Source organism: Dermochelys coriacea, chromosome 4 (genome assembly GCF_009764565.3).
Source record: "Dermochelys coriacea isolate rDerCor1 chromosome 4, rDerCor1.pri.v4, whole genome shotgun sequence".
Classification (NCBI taxonomy): domain Eukaryota; kingdom Metazoa; phylum Chordata; order Testudines; family Dermochelyidae; genus Dermochelys; species Dermochelys coriacea.
The window spans coordinates 59,371,796-59,390,050 of NC_050071.1; the positions used below are offsets into that span (position 1 = coordinate 59,371,796).

The 18,255-nt window shown below is 37.8% G+C and overlaps 2 protein-coding genes across 9 annotated transcripts in view; one reads left to right on the forward strand and one right to left on the reverse strand.

Annotated features, from left to right (window-relative positions):
- LRBA (LPS responsive beige-like anchor protein) overlaps positions 1–18,255 on the reverse strand; it is a 555,352-nt gene that overhangs the window by 228,264 nt on the left and 308,833 nt on the right. The window lies entirely within an intron of this gene.
- MAB21L2 (mab-21 like 2) lies at positions 14,133–17,920 on the forward strand. Its single transcript, XM_038398060.2, has one exon. The coding sequence runs from the start codon at positions 16,334–16,336 to the stop codon at positions 17,411–17,413; it is 1,080 nt and encodes a 359-aa protein (XP_038253988.1). The 5' UTR covers positions 14,133–16,333; the 3' UTR covers positions 17,414–17,920.

Consider the following 18,255-nt stretch of genomic DNA (forward strand, 5'->3'; position numbering starts at 1 on the left):
ATTTTTATCTTGACGTACATAATAAGCACAGAATCAGGCAGATGCAAAATTCTTAAAAATATTTGTCAAATACAATACTTTTAGATGATAAACTCTTTGGAGGAAGGACTCATTTTCTGTATATTTATATAGCACCTATCATAAATGGGGCCCTGTATTAGTTGACCACTAGAGACTACCCAAATAAAAAGCTAAAATAATTTTATTACTATTAATACAGCCTCCTATGTTGGTAGAATAATATAATATACATAACACATTCCAGTCTATTAATTCTTAATTGAGTGCTATTGAAATAATTAATTATGGGTGAAATCATAGAATCATAGGACTGGAAGGGACCACGAGAGGTCATCTAGTCCAGTCCCCTGCACTCATGGCAAGACTAGGTATTATTTAGATCATCCCTGAAAGGTGTTGGTCTAAGCTGCCCTTAAAAATCTCCAATGATGGAGATTCCACCACCTCCCTAGGCAATTTATTCCAGTGCATAACCACCCTGACAGGTAGGTAGTTTTTCCTAATCTCCAACCTAAACCTCCCTTGTTGCAATTTAAGCCCATTGCTTTTTGTCCTAGCCTCAGAGGTTAAGAACAATATTTTTTCTCCCTCTGCCTTGTAACAAGCTTTTATGTACTTGAAAACTTATGGCCCCTCTCAGACTTCTCTTTTCCAGACTAAACAAACCCAATTTTTTTCAGTCTTCCTTAATAGGTCATGTTTTCTAGACCTTTAATCATTTTTGTTGCTCTTCTCTGGACTTTCTCCAATTTGTCCACATCTTTCCTGAAATGTGGCGCCCAGAATGGATACAATACTCTAGTTGAGCCTAATCAGCGAGGAAGAATACTTTTCGTGTCTTGCTTACAACTCTCCTGCTAATACATACAGAATGATGTGTGCTTTTTTGGCAACAGTGTTACACTGTTGACTCATATTTAGCTTGTGGTCCACTATGACCCCCAGATCCCTTTCCGCAGTACTCCGTCTTAGGCAGTCATTTCCAATTTTGTATGTGTGCAACTGATATTTCCTTCCTTAGTGGAGTACTATGCATTTGTCCTTATTGAATTTCATCCTAACTCCTATACAAACATGGTCTTATTGAAGTCAATGGCAAAAGTCCCATTGATTTAAAGGGGCCAAGATTTCACCCTATGTTAGTGTAAGACAGGAAGGAAAAGGAAAAAGAAAAGAAACAAACTGAAGCCATAATCTCTAATAGGTCTGAAATACTGACTATGAAATTATTAAAATAAATTACTATTCATCTTATTCTTTCTAGAGGATATCATTAAATGGTTATTTATGTATCTGAAGTCAAGGTACAGCAGTCTATCAAGGGAAGCAGTCTACAATGAATTTTAACAGTGAAGTCTCTCATACTAAAGTCTCATATTCCAAGCCGCAAACCAAAAATGGAATATTTTAAGATCTTGGACAGAAATCATGTCTTATGTTTGCAGAGGAGCCTTAATCCTGAATGGGACTTTGTATACTAACAATAGAAATAATTTAAACTAATAATTGTGCAGTTTTGAGGATTTCAATACTAAGCTTTCCAAAATGACAGTTTATTGATGAATCAAGATGTCCTAAAGAGGTTGGATTAACTAAAGAGAAATTCTTGATTTAAGAGCTATTTGAAACCAATCTTGTATCCAACAGCACTTGAAGGCCTGTGTAAAACCAATGTGATGTGCAAAAAATGGAGAAATTAGTTTGTGATTTGCTCACTTTCATAAAAAAAACTTAAATACACAGGAAAAAAAGGGGGTAGCTTTTAGATTCTTACTATGAAACATTATTCAAAATAGCATTGCTTTTGAAAAAGTGTATGTAATATTAATTTTGGGAAAGGCACAGGTTGACACATCAAAAGCAGTACACAACTTTCAAATAAGTATATAATCGAAGAAAAACAAATACGTAGTAAGTTCAGTTTTGAAGCCTATTCACTTGGCTTCTTCTAGAGCACTGTAATGATTTCAGCTTTGTTTGAAAGATCACAATATGCTAAGGAGTCACAGCATTTCCTCAATACAAAAAATGCTTGCTCTAAATTTAATCAGCATTTCAGTCCAAAAACTATCAAATTGTTACATTTAACTTTGTTCAATTTCTAGCAAATACTTTAAACTTTTCTTTTGTTTTAATTTTAATGCACTAAGATTAAAAGTTTCTTGGTTTTTTTTTAAAGTAACTTTGACTCATTCAATTATTTAAGGGCGCATACGAGATATTAAATTAGTGTAGCTAACTTATTGCAAACTTTGGTCCCAATCCTGCACACATTTGTACATGTAACTTCATTTACATGAGCAAAGTTACAAATGCACAAGAGTTTATACCATCTGAGCCTAAATGACTTATTACAAGCTTATTTTTAGGGTGGCATTTCTTGTACTGTTTCATTTCTCCATAACCGATTCAAGGAAGTTTCAACACAATCTGTATTTCATCTTCAGTTTTTAATATTTACCAACAGAATGAATCTCCGTGTTTAGATATTGATTTCTCAGAAAGGTAAAAACTATGCAGGTTGTCTCTTTTATAAAAATGTGCAGTTTTTAAATATATTAAAAGTTTAAATATTGCTATGCTAAGCCTATCAATTATCAAATACCTTTTCATTCCCACTTCACTCAGCACCACACTCAGACATCTAAATTATCTAACAATCCTTCTGCTGTAAGAAATTGTTCTTCGTGTGCTAATGCTATAAAGTACCTGTCTTCTTACACGTGCAAAATGTCAGGTTGTTTCAAAATGCAGCCAAGAGGTGGCATAAGTACCAAGTTTCATGGAAATGTGTTAAAATATAAATTGTTGCAGCGTGTTTAACTGGATATTTGATATAACTGATAAGGATTATTTATTTATTTATTTATGTGTGTGTTTTGTTTTGGCTTTCACTATATTAAAGGTTTTATAAGACAATGTGTATTTTTATCACAGATGAGCAAGCTTATGTGATAGACCACTAGAAGCATTTGCCAATAATACATTTTACACAGATTGCATATACTTGAATAAGAAATGCAACTCCATATGTACATTTCAAAAAATCCTAATTCTCTACACTATTATTTACTAACACTGGTTATTCCTGACTGGTTATTGCATGAAAATAACCTGACAAATCTGATGTTACAAACAAAGAGCACACTTCCTGTTATAATATTCAATCTGGAACACCATCAATGTTTTGTTCAGCTTGCATAAGTCACAACTGATTGGACACAGTCCCTGTGGGCATGCCATTTCATCCAGACTGGACGGTTCATTAGTCATAATTACTATAACTGTACAGCGGAGACTGCAGTTTTATCTCATCATACATCTTTGATAAAGCTGCTTCTATTTCTGCTTCATCAGCATGTGAAGTTACATTAACAGAGCTTTTATTTTCCAATCTGTGATTAACATAGATTATGTTTTTTACAAAATGTATATATAAACTCACACAAAACTAAGGCCCTTGTGTAATCATCATTTGAACTTTGTGTTAGAATCATGCACCATTAATTGTAACTGAACAAGAAGTTTTGAAAAGATTGCATTGCTAAGGAAAATTTAACAAAGTATTAACAGTAAGTTTTATAAAGCAATCATAAGATTGTTGTTTTTTAATCTGAACTGTGACACTAGTTCACAAAAATCTATCAGTTCCATTTGAAGCTTAGACATAGGTAATTTTTCAAGGTAACTAGGGCAATTAGTGATCCTAAGAGTTTCAAATTTCAAATGAAAGACTACTACAAAATGTAAAGTGTACTATATAAAAGAACTTTGTGAAAAGTGGAAACCTAAGTGCTACAAGAAGGTTGAAAACATATACCAATAGATTTTATCAAACAAAAGAGCAGAATGTATTGAAATACAAAGGATATTTTGCCAAAATATACATTAAATGGGTAACACTGAAGGGAAAATGACACACACAGGGATTTTTTGTTGCTGTTTTTCATAGCCTATTGTGTGACAACAGGAAACAAAAAGGCCAGTGGCACCATTTGAGTGTGCAATGTGTACCCATGATAGACCACATAAACAGTCATAATCAACGGTTACATGCAGGCACTGAGGCTGCAAAAATCCCAGAGTAATTAGTGTTGTCTGAATGCAATGACATCTGTGTTCTGATGGTCCTCTAGATGTGTCAGGCCAATAAGATGTATACGAAAAAATATGACAAGCATTGCAAATGCCCTTCTGAAAGGTCTCACTCTGGGAAAAGCTTAAAAAAAATGACATATGCCACCTCTTTTTTGCCAATATATTTAACAGCCAAAGCCTCAGAATTTGCAAAGGTCTTTTGAGACATTCTGCATTTGATTACAAATATTCTGATTTATTCCGAATATAGCATGATGATTTGAAAAGAAAATTGCTGCAGGTTTACCTCATTGTTATATTTATATTTAGTTTATTAACATGAGAAATAAAACATGACTTTTTACTGCATTTTACTTCTGATTAGTGTACTTATGTATCAGCATTATCCATATATTTTAATTAAAGCAGTTGACTAGAGAGCACTTATGTAAACATACAGTTTTTATTTTTCTTTTCCCAGATCACCTTTTTTCAACAGTGGAACTAGAACAGTTTTAAAAACTGTGGTTATGTGGCATTAGGAAAGCTCTTTCTCTTTTCTACCAGAAGACTTGGGTAATTCAGTTTGACAGCCTTTGTTTTAGGATGCACAACCTTTTTACTTACTAGTACCTATCCCTCAGATCCTTCTCTGGACTGTAGCAGTATGCTTGAGCATGCCTTTGCTCCAAGAAAGACATTAGTCATCATTAACAGGAGCACTGACACCAAATCTAAGTGTCTCTACACAATGACCAAATGGCAATCATCTTTCTCTTACACTGTCACTGCTGATTAGAGTTTTCTTTCATGAAAATTTAATTTGTTGCCTTTCTGCAGTTCTTTTTTACATTTCTGCAATTACACAGCATGCCAGCAAGAAGCTGCAAATGCAGCAAAAGATGTTGTACCTGTTCGTAACAAAAGATAAAAAGATTAGTATTATTCAGCTGCACTTTTCACCTAGTTTAACAGAAGAAAACTACAAAGATATAGTGAATGACTAGTTGCTGACAAAAGGAAAATTACATATGGAATACCTGAATCAGGCCTCAAACAACACATGTATCTTCTCATTGAGTAATTCCAACTAACTGAAGAAATTTTCCCCCTTGAAGATGGTGAACATTCTGCATCTTCAAAAGCTTTGTTAGGCAACACTATTAGTCACAAAAACGTGTTTACAAAGATTTGCAGCGTCTACTCTTAAAAAAAAAAATTCATAACTGAAAATTTCTACCTTCATTTCTTCAATCTATGTCAACATTGCTTTTTTTAGTTAAAAGCCAAAGAAAATAATTTTAGCAGCTGCAGACAAATGAAAAAGTTTCATATTTGATACTCAGCAGCTATGCAATATACAGAGTCTTAGATTTCTGCTTTGTGTAACATTACAAACATTGTTGAATAAGATACTATAGCAATGAGTTATTTTAAGTAAGATTTTAAAAACATTTACTCTTCTGTTTTATTTCAGTTTAAAGATTTTTTTAATTATAAGCATATGCTATTTTGTTAACATCTGTGCACAGCATACAACCTGACTGAATTCCAACTTCTGAAAGCAAGCAGGATAATTTACATCCCTCAAGTAAAGCAACAATATTAGAGAATTACATACTAGGATTAAATTAAGATGTTCAATTTCATCTAAGGGTTATCGGATTTTCTTCTACAAACATTAAAAAATAAACCTTTTATTACAAGTACACAGTTATCCAAATGTCTTTCAGAATACATTTACTCTTTCTTAATTAAGTGTAAACCTAAAATTCACTTCCATTTCTAGTAAATTCAGAAACTATAACCATCAAAATTCAAACAGTAAAGCTTCCTTCCCCTAGCTTGTGTAGTATACTACAATAATGAACCAGAACAGCAATGCTGCTCAGAACAGAAAGTGCTGTTACTGCTAGCAGTTCAGATTTACAAGCAAGTTTAGATCTCTTTAAATAGTCTCCACATATGAAATGTAAGAAAAGGAAAATAGGAATTAAAAGTGGATTGTGAATTGCAATCTATGATTGCTGTACTGCTATGGCAGTATACCTTGATTAAATCCAGAGCAAAAACAAAACCATACCATGGAAACCTAACCTAACTGTCCTTGCAGACTGTGTTTATCTAGGCGCTGACCCTTTTAAGCTATTCTCCTTGATATAAAGAAACACTGAAATTTTCTAAAGCATAAAATAATGCTATGTTTGATTCCCCCCCCCACACACACACACACGTCTATAAATCTGCTACCAGTTTCGTCCTGCCTGTTCTCCACAGAGCTTAGCTTAACAAGCCATAGGTGCAAATGCTGAGATCTTTTCCCAGCATCCATATCAAGTTCAAGTACAGAAGTTTAGCTCTTTGACTCCCACCTCCAAGTCACTTGTCAGTAAAAGGTTGGGCGATTTATTGACCACCTTTGGATGCATACTGTCAGTGCTGAAGGAAATATGAGGGAGGGTTGTCGCTACTGTTCTGGAGCTCATTGATAATGACATACCTGCCTCTGTCACCCATTACCCATACTACAAACTACTTAGACCTAACTGAAAAATCAATAGCCTACTTGCACTGGTTCCTGTGGCTGCCTCCTTTGATTGTCAGCTCCTGTCTAGGGTCAGCACTTACATGAAAGGGGCTGTGACTGCCTGATGCTTTCAGGACAACCTAACGATATGAAACTAGCCAACAGAACAGTAAATTCTGTCTCCCTGCCCTCCTCATCAATTAGGCTTTGACTAGGCTTGCCTGTAGAAACCTGACCTTTTAAGTTTAGGTGAATATGGACTAGCTGAACACACCACTGCCCTCAGCACTGAGCCAGGAAATCCACTGACAGGTTAAACAAAACAGAAGGTTGTAACTGTCATAATTTGCATTACACTTTCACGCCAACAAGGGTGTTATCAGTAGGGGCAAGCCCTGGAACACACAACTCAAGCACCCCTAAGTCACCCTCCTCATAAATTTTCAAGTGAAGTGAGATAAAACATAAATTCACAAATGACCATGCAGTTCAAGTCCCACTTTTTTTCAAGTTAGCACTTCGGAAAATCCACAAAGTGCATATAAACAATTCCTTGGATAGTCACATTGATACTCAAATGCCACTAATGATAAACTTCCACATAAATGACGTATGAGTAAGTTATCCAACCACAACAGTTAAAAACACTAGATTTTTGTTTTTCTTAATTATATATGTATATGCACCTATACATTTTACTTACACACATGAGTATATATGCATATATTATTTTAAAATCCCCAATGAGCTCTTTACTGTCATGGTTGAGTAATTTTTACTCATACCAATGTGACTATAACACAGGATAGAGGTTACGTATCAATACATTTTCTTTTCCTTCAAAGGATATTAAATATGAAGCAGAGAAATAAAAATTATGTAATCTTAGATCTGAAATGAAGATCTGAACTATTTCCGGTAAAGTTACATTAAGTACCTTTAATAATTGCTTGTATGTAAATTAGAAAAATGTTAATACCCGAATGCCTGCTAAAACAATTGATTAAAAGAAAATGAGAATATTTGTAAACATTTTCTCTTAGGTATTCCCTGATTACTGGCTATCAGTTTTCATGTGGTGGCCACAGTGTGTTCATTCTCAATTATTCCTTCTACTGATACTACCCATCTTCATATAAACACCAATAGGCCACAGAAAGGTCATATATGTATGTTAGGATCCATTTATGGAAGTGAAACATTGGAACGTCTTCATACAACAAAAGGATGAGTCAGTTCTGCAAGCTGCTTTTATTTTAACTCCTGTGAATCCTAAAACTTACAGATGCACTCTGCTGAATAGCTATGACTAACACCTTATAGTGTAAAAATGAAACTGAAAATCTCCAAGATCTACACTAAGATTGCAAGAAATAACGTACTTGCTGCTTCTAACCCCTGTAATTTCTGCAACCTCCTTTTCCTCCCCCAATAAAATATTCAACACCACAAATTGAAACGATTCCTTATTTAAATTAATGTTACTAATCCTGCTGACTGTTTGGCTTTCCAAAGTTAAGATCTAGCTGGTAACAGTCAAATACTTTTGTAAATTTTCTTCTGATCATCTTAATACAGGTTAGTCACTGGATGTAGGTTAGAGCATATAAGCTTTATTGAGGTTAATTTATAATAAAGAAAGCAGCTGAAGTCCATAACCTCCAAACTACTACATAATTTTAATGCATGAATATTTTAAAGGTTAATATCTCTCAATAGTTCTAATACATAACAAAGCAAAGAAAAGCACTGATCTTTGCAACTCTGTACACAGTTCTGTTAAATACAGTTAAATAAGCAGTTACAATTAATACTGCATTCCAAACGAACTACAGAGCAAACACTAGTTAAAAATGGTCGACCTAATTGTGTCTGGATGGATCCCTTTAGAGACTTAATGTGATGATTAACTATGCATCTGGTAGCATGTCAAGTCCTTTTTGTGTGCCTATCTGATAGTGAAGTGAAAGGGCATGGACAGTGTCCAGTCCCAGCAAGCAAATCATTTGAAAGCAGTCATAGCCATAGATCAAAGATTTTTCACTCTATCCAGAGTCGATTTAAACCCACCAACCCAGCCCTTTGCTGCAGACAAAACCAGTTAGAAAATAAGAAAGGCTCCTTAGGATCCAAAGATAATAAAGGAAGATAGAAGGGAAAAATGCAGAAAAGAAACAGACGGGCAGAACCTTGATATCAATAGGCCAAGACAGCTGTTTTACATCCTAGTTTTACTTCAGATGGTTAAATAAAAGGAAAAGTTTCCATCCTTTAGATCACAAAATATTATTTCAATTAGGCTATGCAGATGGCTTTTATACATTATTTGAGCCAATATAGTTTCCCCTTTCCCCGCTATAAGAAATGGCACATAACACTGCATATCAATTTTATCTCATTCATAAAGTTAAAAAGAGAGCAATCTCTGTATTATCATACTGCAGTTATTTTGAAACAAAATATGTATCTCAACAGGAAGTGCTACAACTTAATGCTCTCATTAGAAGTAGCATGAAACAAAAACAATCTGATGATTTTATAAATAGCAATATTTTATATGAAAATAATTCTTTGGGAGGGCAGGGAGGTCAATATTTTGAGGTAAAATAAGCGAAAACTAAAGTAACTTTTCGCTTTCTAACATTTAAACTATGTAATATATGAATAGGGTTGTTTTGTTTTGCTTTTGTAGTATTTTAGTTGTTAGACTGCTCAAGCCAGAAGCTTATAAAGAAATAGAATTTTTAGTCAAAGTTGTACATCTTCTATATTGTAGGCTGATTTACGACATTATAAAAAATAGCTTGTTGAATAGTGAAAAACAGTACATTTTAAGCACACAACACAAATGGGCAATGGTATTACAGGGAAGAATTGGGCCCCCTAAATCTGTCTCATATAAACTATTATAGAAAATTATTTTAATCACAAGAATAGCTTTAGTCTATGTAGTAGTTTGGGAGGGAAGTACTTTATGCTATCTGTATTAATTGACCCAATATTTTCAAAATGTTCAACATATGTACATAAATTAGAAGCTTTTACTTAAAAAGGATCTGGAAATTGAAGCTGACAAATAGTTAAAGCTTTAGATTCAGAATTCAAGGTTGATTCAGAAGTAAAGAATGCTGCATCTCAGCCAACTACACGAAGGTTCTGATCTTAGAAATAAATCAATGTCCTACCATAAACCAAGCTGGGCTACTGTCTGTGGGTGTGAGCATCTGCACATACATATGTACATTGCTGTATGCATCGAAGATAATGGATGCAATCATCAATATACACAAATCGATAATGAGGAAAGCCAAGCCAAAATACACTCTAGTTGAAACAACATTCTGCTTCTGCCATCCCCATTTTACACAGAAAACCCGTAAGTTACTTCCATATTGAATTTTTTTAAAGGATTCATTTTCATTTAATGGCATTTTAAGAACCGTGACCTAGAATATTTCTATACACCATGTACTTCAGTAATCTTTTTACAATTAATTTTAATTACATACAATTCTAGTTCAAGTTGACAAAATCTTGGCATTATCCGTGCTCTCATACTTCTATATATAAATGGACATTATGATTAATCAGTTATTTTAAGAAAAAACAGCCAAAACTCTAAATATGGTTAATCCAATCAGATACATGTGCGCACACAACCACACGTCCAAAAAAAAAATAAGGCCCACAGGATGTTCTAACAAGAATAAAATGTTATCAAAGTGTTAGAAATGTTATTCTATTGTATATTTGTTTGACTTCTGGCAACCAAACTTTTGATTTTACCTGATTGGTTTAAACTTTGGTTTAGGTGGCTAAGAAGAACTTAGTAGCTAAAACAATCTTTTAAAGCTAAAAAAAAAAAATCTCTATGACTCATCAGAAATAATAGTCTACATTTAACAATAGGTTTAGACATTTAAAGTAGGCAGAAGTTATTGGGAACTATTAGAGGTATAACTCAATGTATGAGTATTTGATGAACACCAGATTATGTAAAGCATCCTGCTTACATTTTAAGATTTGACAGGTAAGAACATATACCCAAAATTTACTTTAAAAATATTTGAAAGCCACATCATCCACAAGTGTATCCTAATTAAGGTTTTATAGCCATTTATACATTATTTAACTAGCATATCATCCAATCTGTTTACAAAACAAGATTTATATATGTTCAATAAAGGTTGATGAGATACATACATGATATCTGTAGTAATTAAACATATTTTGTTCTTCCACATAAAGAGTGCATTATAATTAACTTAGTAAACACGTCCTTACAAAAGATCAGCAGATAATGAAACCAATCCACAATTTTGAAGGGGAGATGCAAACTGTATTCTCTAGAATGTAAACAGGATTATAACTGTCAGACCCACAGAAGTATTTACTATAACCATTAGCTTGGTTTTGCTGTTGAGAAACACAATATGCACTACTGAATCATTTCTTTTTAAATCCATACATTCCCTGCAGCAGTTCAAGCTCCATCAGCAGTGCAGGAATGTATGAAAATGACAGGCAAAGGGCATTAGTTCTTTTCCCATACTGTTCTTCTATAAATGGAAGCACAGAGTTCTTCTGCGAAGCACTTTAAGCAGAGAATGTTTGGAGCCAGATCTTCAGCAAAATATAAAATGATCAGAAAATTAAATTCTGTGAACAAGTCAATTACTGTATTTTCCCCAAAACTGGTTTCTTTAAACCAAAGAATGGACAGGAAATCCAAAGCCATTACTTATTAAAGAACTGGAATATATTCACAAAGCATCATCTAGTGACATGTCAGTGACTCTAGAATGAGACTTTATATATATGTTCACACTCCACACACAAAACACATACTTCTGATCCCTCTTGTGAGCACCTATTTCTGACTCTTTTTGTTTTTTACATCAGAAACTGTTTCTTAGTCCCATGTCATGTCTTCACTTAAAATTAAATACTCCATTAATTTTGTATTAAATAAACTTGTAAATAAATTGTTTAGGAATAGAAAGCCTTTTGAAATATGTAAGCTATGCTAGTTTAATAAATTGACTAGTCAAACAAAAAGAAGCACATTAAATTATAATCTAATATAGAGTTGGACAGGTTAACAATTTTGCATTCTAGTTATTTTTCTCTACTGTAAGAATGATTTTCCCCTAATTTTCTTCTGCTCTATAAAAATTGACTTCACATTTGTAAATCATACATATCCTCCCACACAATACTTTTAGACAAATATATTTAAATACACAAAGGTTTTGTTTGTTTTTAAATTTAAGCACATTGTAACATTGTCATGGTTATTAAAGATGTTAAAACTGTATATACCATTTACATGTTTACCGGGAGGGAGAGCAAAGAAAAGAGCATGTGTTCCCCAACCAAAGTCCCCTTTCCAATATCCTTCACAGAAGCTCCTGCTAGCCAAACACTATTGCTCCAGGCAGCAGCATGCTGATGTTGGCACTGCCTAAACCAAACAAACACGATGTTTAACAATCAAATAAAATGTCCCGCAGCCTCCCTAATGAATTTGTCAAGGACCATCAGATCACCCTCCTCCCCTGCCTCATTAACTCAAGTATGATGAGACGGATTATAACGAGAGAATACAGATCAATCCCTCTGAAGACTTCAAGTGGCTTTTAGCCTTGAGAGTTTCTCTCTCACGCACATACTGTATTCTATTAAAAGGACCGAGTGTATCTCCTGCTCTTCAAGGGGCTGCCACTTCGTTTTATACATCATCAAGGAGCTGCTGATGGACTTCTATACTAACATACATAAAAGCAGAGGTGACAAGGGCTCTTCAATTACAGCCTCCTCGGATACTGTTTCCCCCTTCAATTATTCATTCCCGGGAAGAGCAAATTCCGCCACAGATAAAAGAAAAGGAGTACTTGTGGCACCTTAGAGACTAACAAATAAATGCTCAAATAAATGTGTTAGTCTCTAAGGTACCAGAAGTCCTCCTTTTCTTTTTGCGGATACAGACTAACAGGGCTGCTGCTCTGAAACCTGCTAAAGATAAAGCTGCTCTTAATGCAATGCGGCCGCAAACGCAAAGACACAGGAGAAAGGGATTTCACAAGCATTATTTGCTGGAAGTGTTTAAGTTTATTGCTCAAATGATGTTTCTAATTAGTGCTAGAGCAATAAATTAAAGTCAGCTTTTGTTTAACTGATTTATTATTTACTAGAGCGTCGACCCCAGACAGGAAAATTGGTAATGAATTGTTTTTAAATCAAAACATTAGTAACCTTTTATCATTAGTCACCTTAAAAAGTAAGTGCGGGGAGGGAGGGAATCGGTGGCTTCTTTTAACCTTAAAATCTAGGAGTGCTTTTCCCTTCTCCAACCCCGGGGCGCTCTGATCGCATTGTCACTTCTCCCGTACACTCGACACATGAAACATTAATTTCTGGGCTACACAGTCCCTGCAAGAGGTCAGGGCTGGAATTCTGAGGCGCCTGCCCAAGCAGCCAAAGCGAATGGAATCGGGATGCAGGACTATGCGACGGAGTGGGGCGGAAAAGGGACACGAGAACCGGTTACTGGAAACCCCAGTGTGATAACTAAGAAATAGACAAACTGCTCAGGAAGAACGTATGTTTGTTAAATGGATTTCTTAACGGAGCAGAAGCCCACAGGGCTGCGGCCGAATTGTGTGTAGGGTCCTCTAAAATTCACCCCACTAATAAAAAAAGCCACAGGGTAAACTGAGAAACAAAGCAACATGCTCTTCCCTCTCACCACCCCACTCCCCGCCCCTGCCCAACAATTACTCACTGCTAGGTAATTAACATGATGCGCCTTACCTCAGGATAAGTTAAAGAAAAATGTATTGGTTTGTAAAGTCCTTTATTATTTTTATTAATAAGCTACATTTTCCAGCAGGACTACGGACTCCAGGTCGTGGATTTGGTTCTTTGGTGTCAAATACCCAAGCTTCAGAGTGGAGAATTACTTTCTTATATGCACAATTACTACCGGGAATCGTTGAAAACGCCAAAGAAATTTCTTCATCCGAGTTCTATGACTTGTTATCTATAACCCGCCCAACCTTTCTTTCCCCCCTGCAAGTTACACTGCTAGACGCCTTTATTGGGTTTGTTTCAGCTCCAAAAAAAATCTTTAAACCGTGCAAGTGCGAGGAGGATCGGGTGGAGAAGGGGGGGGGGACACACAGCACCTGGTAAACTCCACCATAGCCAAAAGCATCTTCGTGCCTGAATCTCATTTATCCAGTAGCCATCATGGAAGAACAGAGATTCCGCACCCAAAAACTTCCTGAAATACGTGGAATTGGTGATGATGGAGAAGGTGCCTACAACTACCACAAGCAGCGTGATCCTGCTGCTTTCGGGCAATAAAGAGAAGATGATTTATCCCGGGAGAAGAGGTTGTAACCAGTACCAGAGCAGGGCACATTTTACATATTTTATACAACAGGTTTGTTATCGCTCACAGCCATGTTCTTAATTTAAATACACGCGAAAAACAGACGGGTGATATTTTATTTTATTAAATCTCAGTCTCTGTATTCTAACAAAGAAACAGATAAACCAAAAGAACCAAAGAATGACAAAATTCCACTTTTAAGAAATTTTAAATTGAGAATCCTAAGTGACCAATTCAATTTTTATAATCTATCTAAGCTTCTAGAAATATAAAAAGATTAAGACAACGAATTTTGACGTAACCTTTATAATATTTGAGAAACGGCTCGAGATAAACAGAATCTACTCTTCTCACACAAGAAATGTTAAAGTTCAAGGCAAAGACTCGATTTGCGTGCTGATTATTTATAGGTTCAGTGTAAAGTGTTGCCTGCTAAAAATATTATAAGCAGCTTAGCAGCGTAAGAGATCTTGACTTGTACAGTACGAAGTAGGGTGTAGGAGTTCGTTAAGAAAACATACCTAAATATCATCCAAAGAACACACAATATTAAACAGAATTATTGTATTTCAAAAATAAGATTAAAGTAATAGAAATATTTTATTTTAGCTACTTCTCCATTGATTATATTGATAGTAGTTGGCGTTGTTTCTGTACTCTAATATAAAATAAACTGCATATACATAACTGCGTAACTATAATTTTATGTATATTTGACTTGAACAAAATACAAACTTTCGCAAAAATATAGTTAGCTGCAGTTTCAGATAGTTCAATGCTGCTATTTAGAAGGGTGACAGAACTTTATTGCACAAGATTTATCTAAATTAATCAAATAAAACAAGGTGCACTATTCTGTTCCAATGACAGTCTCACTTTCACTGCTGCAGACCAGCGTTAGTGGAAGAAGATTTATGTTTGCAGCAAAGTACCACAAGTAGCCCTCGCCCCCTCCTCTAGCATTACTGCTACTTCTCCTTGCGACAACCGGGTGGAAAAAGCAAACTTAATTTTCCCCCCCTCAGGCTTCCAAGTAAAAGTGATTCAGCTCCTAGGCAGTTCGTGGCGTCTTTTTCTTGCACGACGTTAGGATGCATACACAGACTGCACACCTTTCTGATTCAATGCCACTCTCCCCCCAGTATTTAATTCCCGCCAACTCCAACACCGAGTAATTCTCATAGACCATACTCTTTTTCCTCTATCCTTCTATGGATGGGGAGGCGGCTGTGCGTGTTTGTTTGTGCGCGCGCCTCTGTGCATGTTCCTTAGCATCTCTTCTTCCCTCCCACATCCCCATATGCAGTAGCGGCGGCTGCCCGGCATCCAACATGCACATAGCCTGCCTCGGTGATTGGCTGCCCCTCTGACAGCTCAGAAGGCGATTGTAGGATCTGGAACTCCACCCCTTCGCCAGGGCCCTGGGACCATTCATAAACTAAACAACACTCCTGCAAAGCCAGCCAGACACACACACACACACACACACACACACACACCCCGAGAAGGAGAGGCGCAGAAAGTGAGAGTCTCTGCGTGCAATTTCAAGGGTTGGGGGAGGAGAAGAAATCCTGGGCACCCCTCCCTGCTCAGACAGTCTATGCAAAGAAATATTATATATATAATATAAAACTAAAGAACAGGAATGAATGATCACAGACCAATGGCAGCAGTCTACGCCTGAAGACAGAGAAAGCCAGAACGGGGTTCAGTCAACGCCTCCAGCAGGAAGAAGGAAATCAACAACATCCCTTGACAGTCGGCGAGAGAAGCAGCCAAACTCATGCACATCTCTGGTGGTGCCATGGTCTGAGAGAGTTTTCCCTCTTCCGCTCTTGGCATTTCTCGCATTCTTCTTTTATTGCGTGCGGTTTTCAACTTCGCCACTGCTCGGCTGTGCTGTGGAGACCCGCTGCGAGTCCCGGAGAGAAGTTTTTAAATGAACTGTTGAACCATTTGCGTGTGGGAGGGTGGGTGGCTGCGCGCAGAGGCTGCATACAACCTCCCCCCCTCCCGCCCCCCATCACACCGAAAAGGCGGCACATCAGACTTTGCACTTCAGAGATTTTCCCTCCGTCACCCGTATCGCCCCATTCCCATCGGCTGACAGTTGCATGGGTCTTGTTTTTTAAAAATCACCATCATCCACGATTTTCTTTCCTGGTGTTTGGGGCGGAGGGGCGGAGTGCGTGCGTGTGGCGGCGGGCTGCAACTTGGCGGGTGCCCTGTGCAAAGCTGCAGTCACCGCTAAAGCATTGGATCCCTCAACGTACTGCGAGAGCCCGGTCTATAGCCCGGACCTGTGCCCCAACATGATCGCCGCCCAGGCCAAGCTGGTGTACCAGCTCAACAAATACTACACGGAGCGCTGCCAGGCCCGCAAGGCGGCCATCGCCAAGACCATCCGGGAGGTATGCAAGGTGGTGTCGGACGTGCTGAAGGAGGTGGAGGTGCAGGAGCCCCGCTTCATCAGCTCGCTGAGCGAGATCGACGCCCGCTACGAGGGGCTGGAGGTGATCTCGCCCACCGAGTTCGAGGTGGTGCTCTACCTCAACCAGATGGGCGTCTTCAACTTCGTGGACGATGGCTCCCTGCCCGGCTGCGCGGTGCTCAAGCTGAGCGACGGCCGCAAGCGCAGCATGTCGCTCTGGGTGGAGTTCATCACCGCCTCGGGCTACCTGTCGGCCCGCAAGATCCGCTCCCGCTTCCAGACCCTGGTGGCCCAAGCCGTGGACAAGTGCAGCTACCGGGACGTGGTGAAGATGATCGCGGACACCAGCGAGGTGAAGCTCCGCATCCGGGAGCGCTACGTGGTGCAAATCACGCCCGCCTTCAAGTGCACTGGGATCTGGCCACGCAGCGCTGCGCAGTGGCCCATGCCCCACATCCCCTGGCCCGGCCCCAACAGGGTGGCCGAGGTGAAGGCGGAAGGCTTCAACCTGCTCTCCAAGGAGTGCTACTCGCTGACCGGCAAGCAGAGCTCCGCCGAGAGCGACGCCTGGGTGCTGCAGTTCGGCGAGGCCGAGAACCGGTTGCTGATGGGCGGCTGCAGGAACAAGTGCCTCTCGGTGCTGAAGACCCTCCGGGACCGGCACCTGGAGCTGCCCGGCCAGCCGCTTAACAACTACCACATGAAGACGCTGCTGCTGTACGAGTGCGAGAAACACCCCCGGGAGACCGACTGGGACGAGGCGTGCCTGGGGGACCGGCTGAATGGGATCCTGCTGCAGCTCATCTCCTGCCTGCAGTGCCGGCGCTGCCCCCACTACTTCCTGCCCAACCTAGACCTCTTTCAGGGCAAACCGCACTCAGCCCTGGAAAGCGCTGCCAAACAGACCTGGAGGCTAGCCAGGGAGATCCTCACTAATCCCAAAAGCCTGGACAAACTATAGGGTTAACTCCACAGTGATAAACCCATTTAAAAACTTTTATTTAAACAAAGCAGCTACAGCAAAAGAGGCGGCGACACAAACACCCAAAACCCCACCTGCAGTTAAGCATTTAAAAACTCTCAGACATTTACAAAACCAAAACGATCACCTCGTTGCACGAGAAGAGACTCCCCTTCCCCTTTTTTTCTTCCAATGTGAATTTTTAAAAAGTCACACAAAGAAGCGATCGGACTTTCCATCATCCAAACGAAACGCAAGGTACATTTTCAAATAAATGTATAGTAATTCTTTTCTTATTCTTTTTGTTTGCCTGAATGTTGTCACCAAGTGAAAAAAATTATTTAACTATATGTAAAAATTTCTCTTTAAAAAAAGTTTTACTGATGTTAAATGTATTTCAGTGCCAAGGTCAGACTGTGCCCCAAACTTAATTGTTGAAAACAGTAATAAAAATATTACTTTAACTTTACATTGACTTTTTTTGTGAATTGTTCTTAAATTCAGGCAAGTAGAGAGATTTTTCTTGGCTTTCAGAGAAGAAAGGATTAAAACAAAAATAAAAGGCAGATTAATCACAATATTGAACTATTGCTTTATCTATAAATTCATCAGCATTTTCTAAAGTTTATTCCAATTATTTTCGATTAAAATAGAAATAGACTGTACTTAATGAAAAAATTATCCCCATTCATTCTTTGGTTGCTTTTCTTTCTGTCACTTGAATCTTACTCTCCAAAAGTTTTAGGAATACATGCACCATCACATAGCATTTCAGCACAATTTTGACAGAACTAGGGCAGAGTGTTTCTATAATATAATCCTTAAAATATCTTTATTGTTTT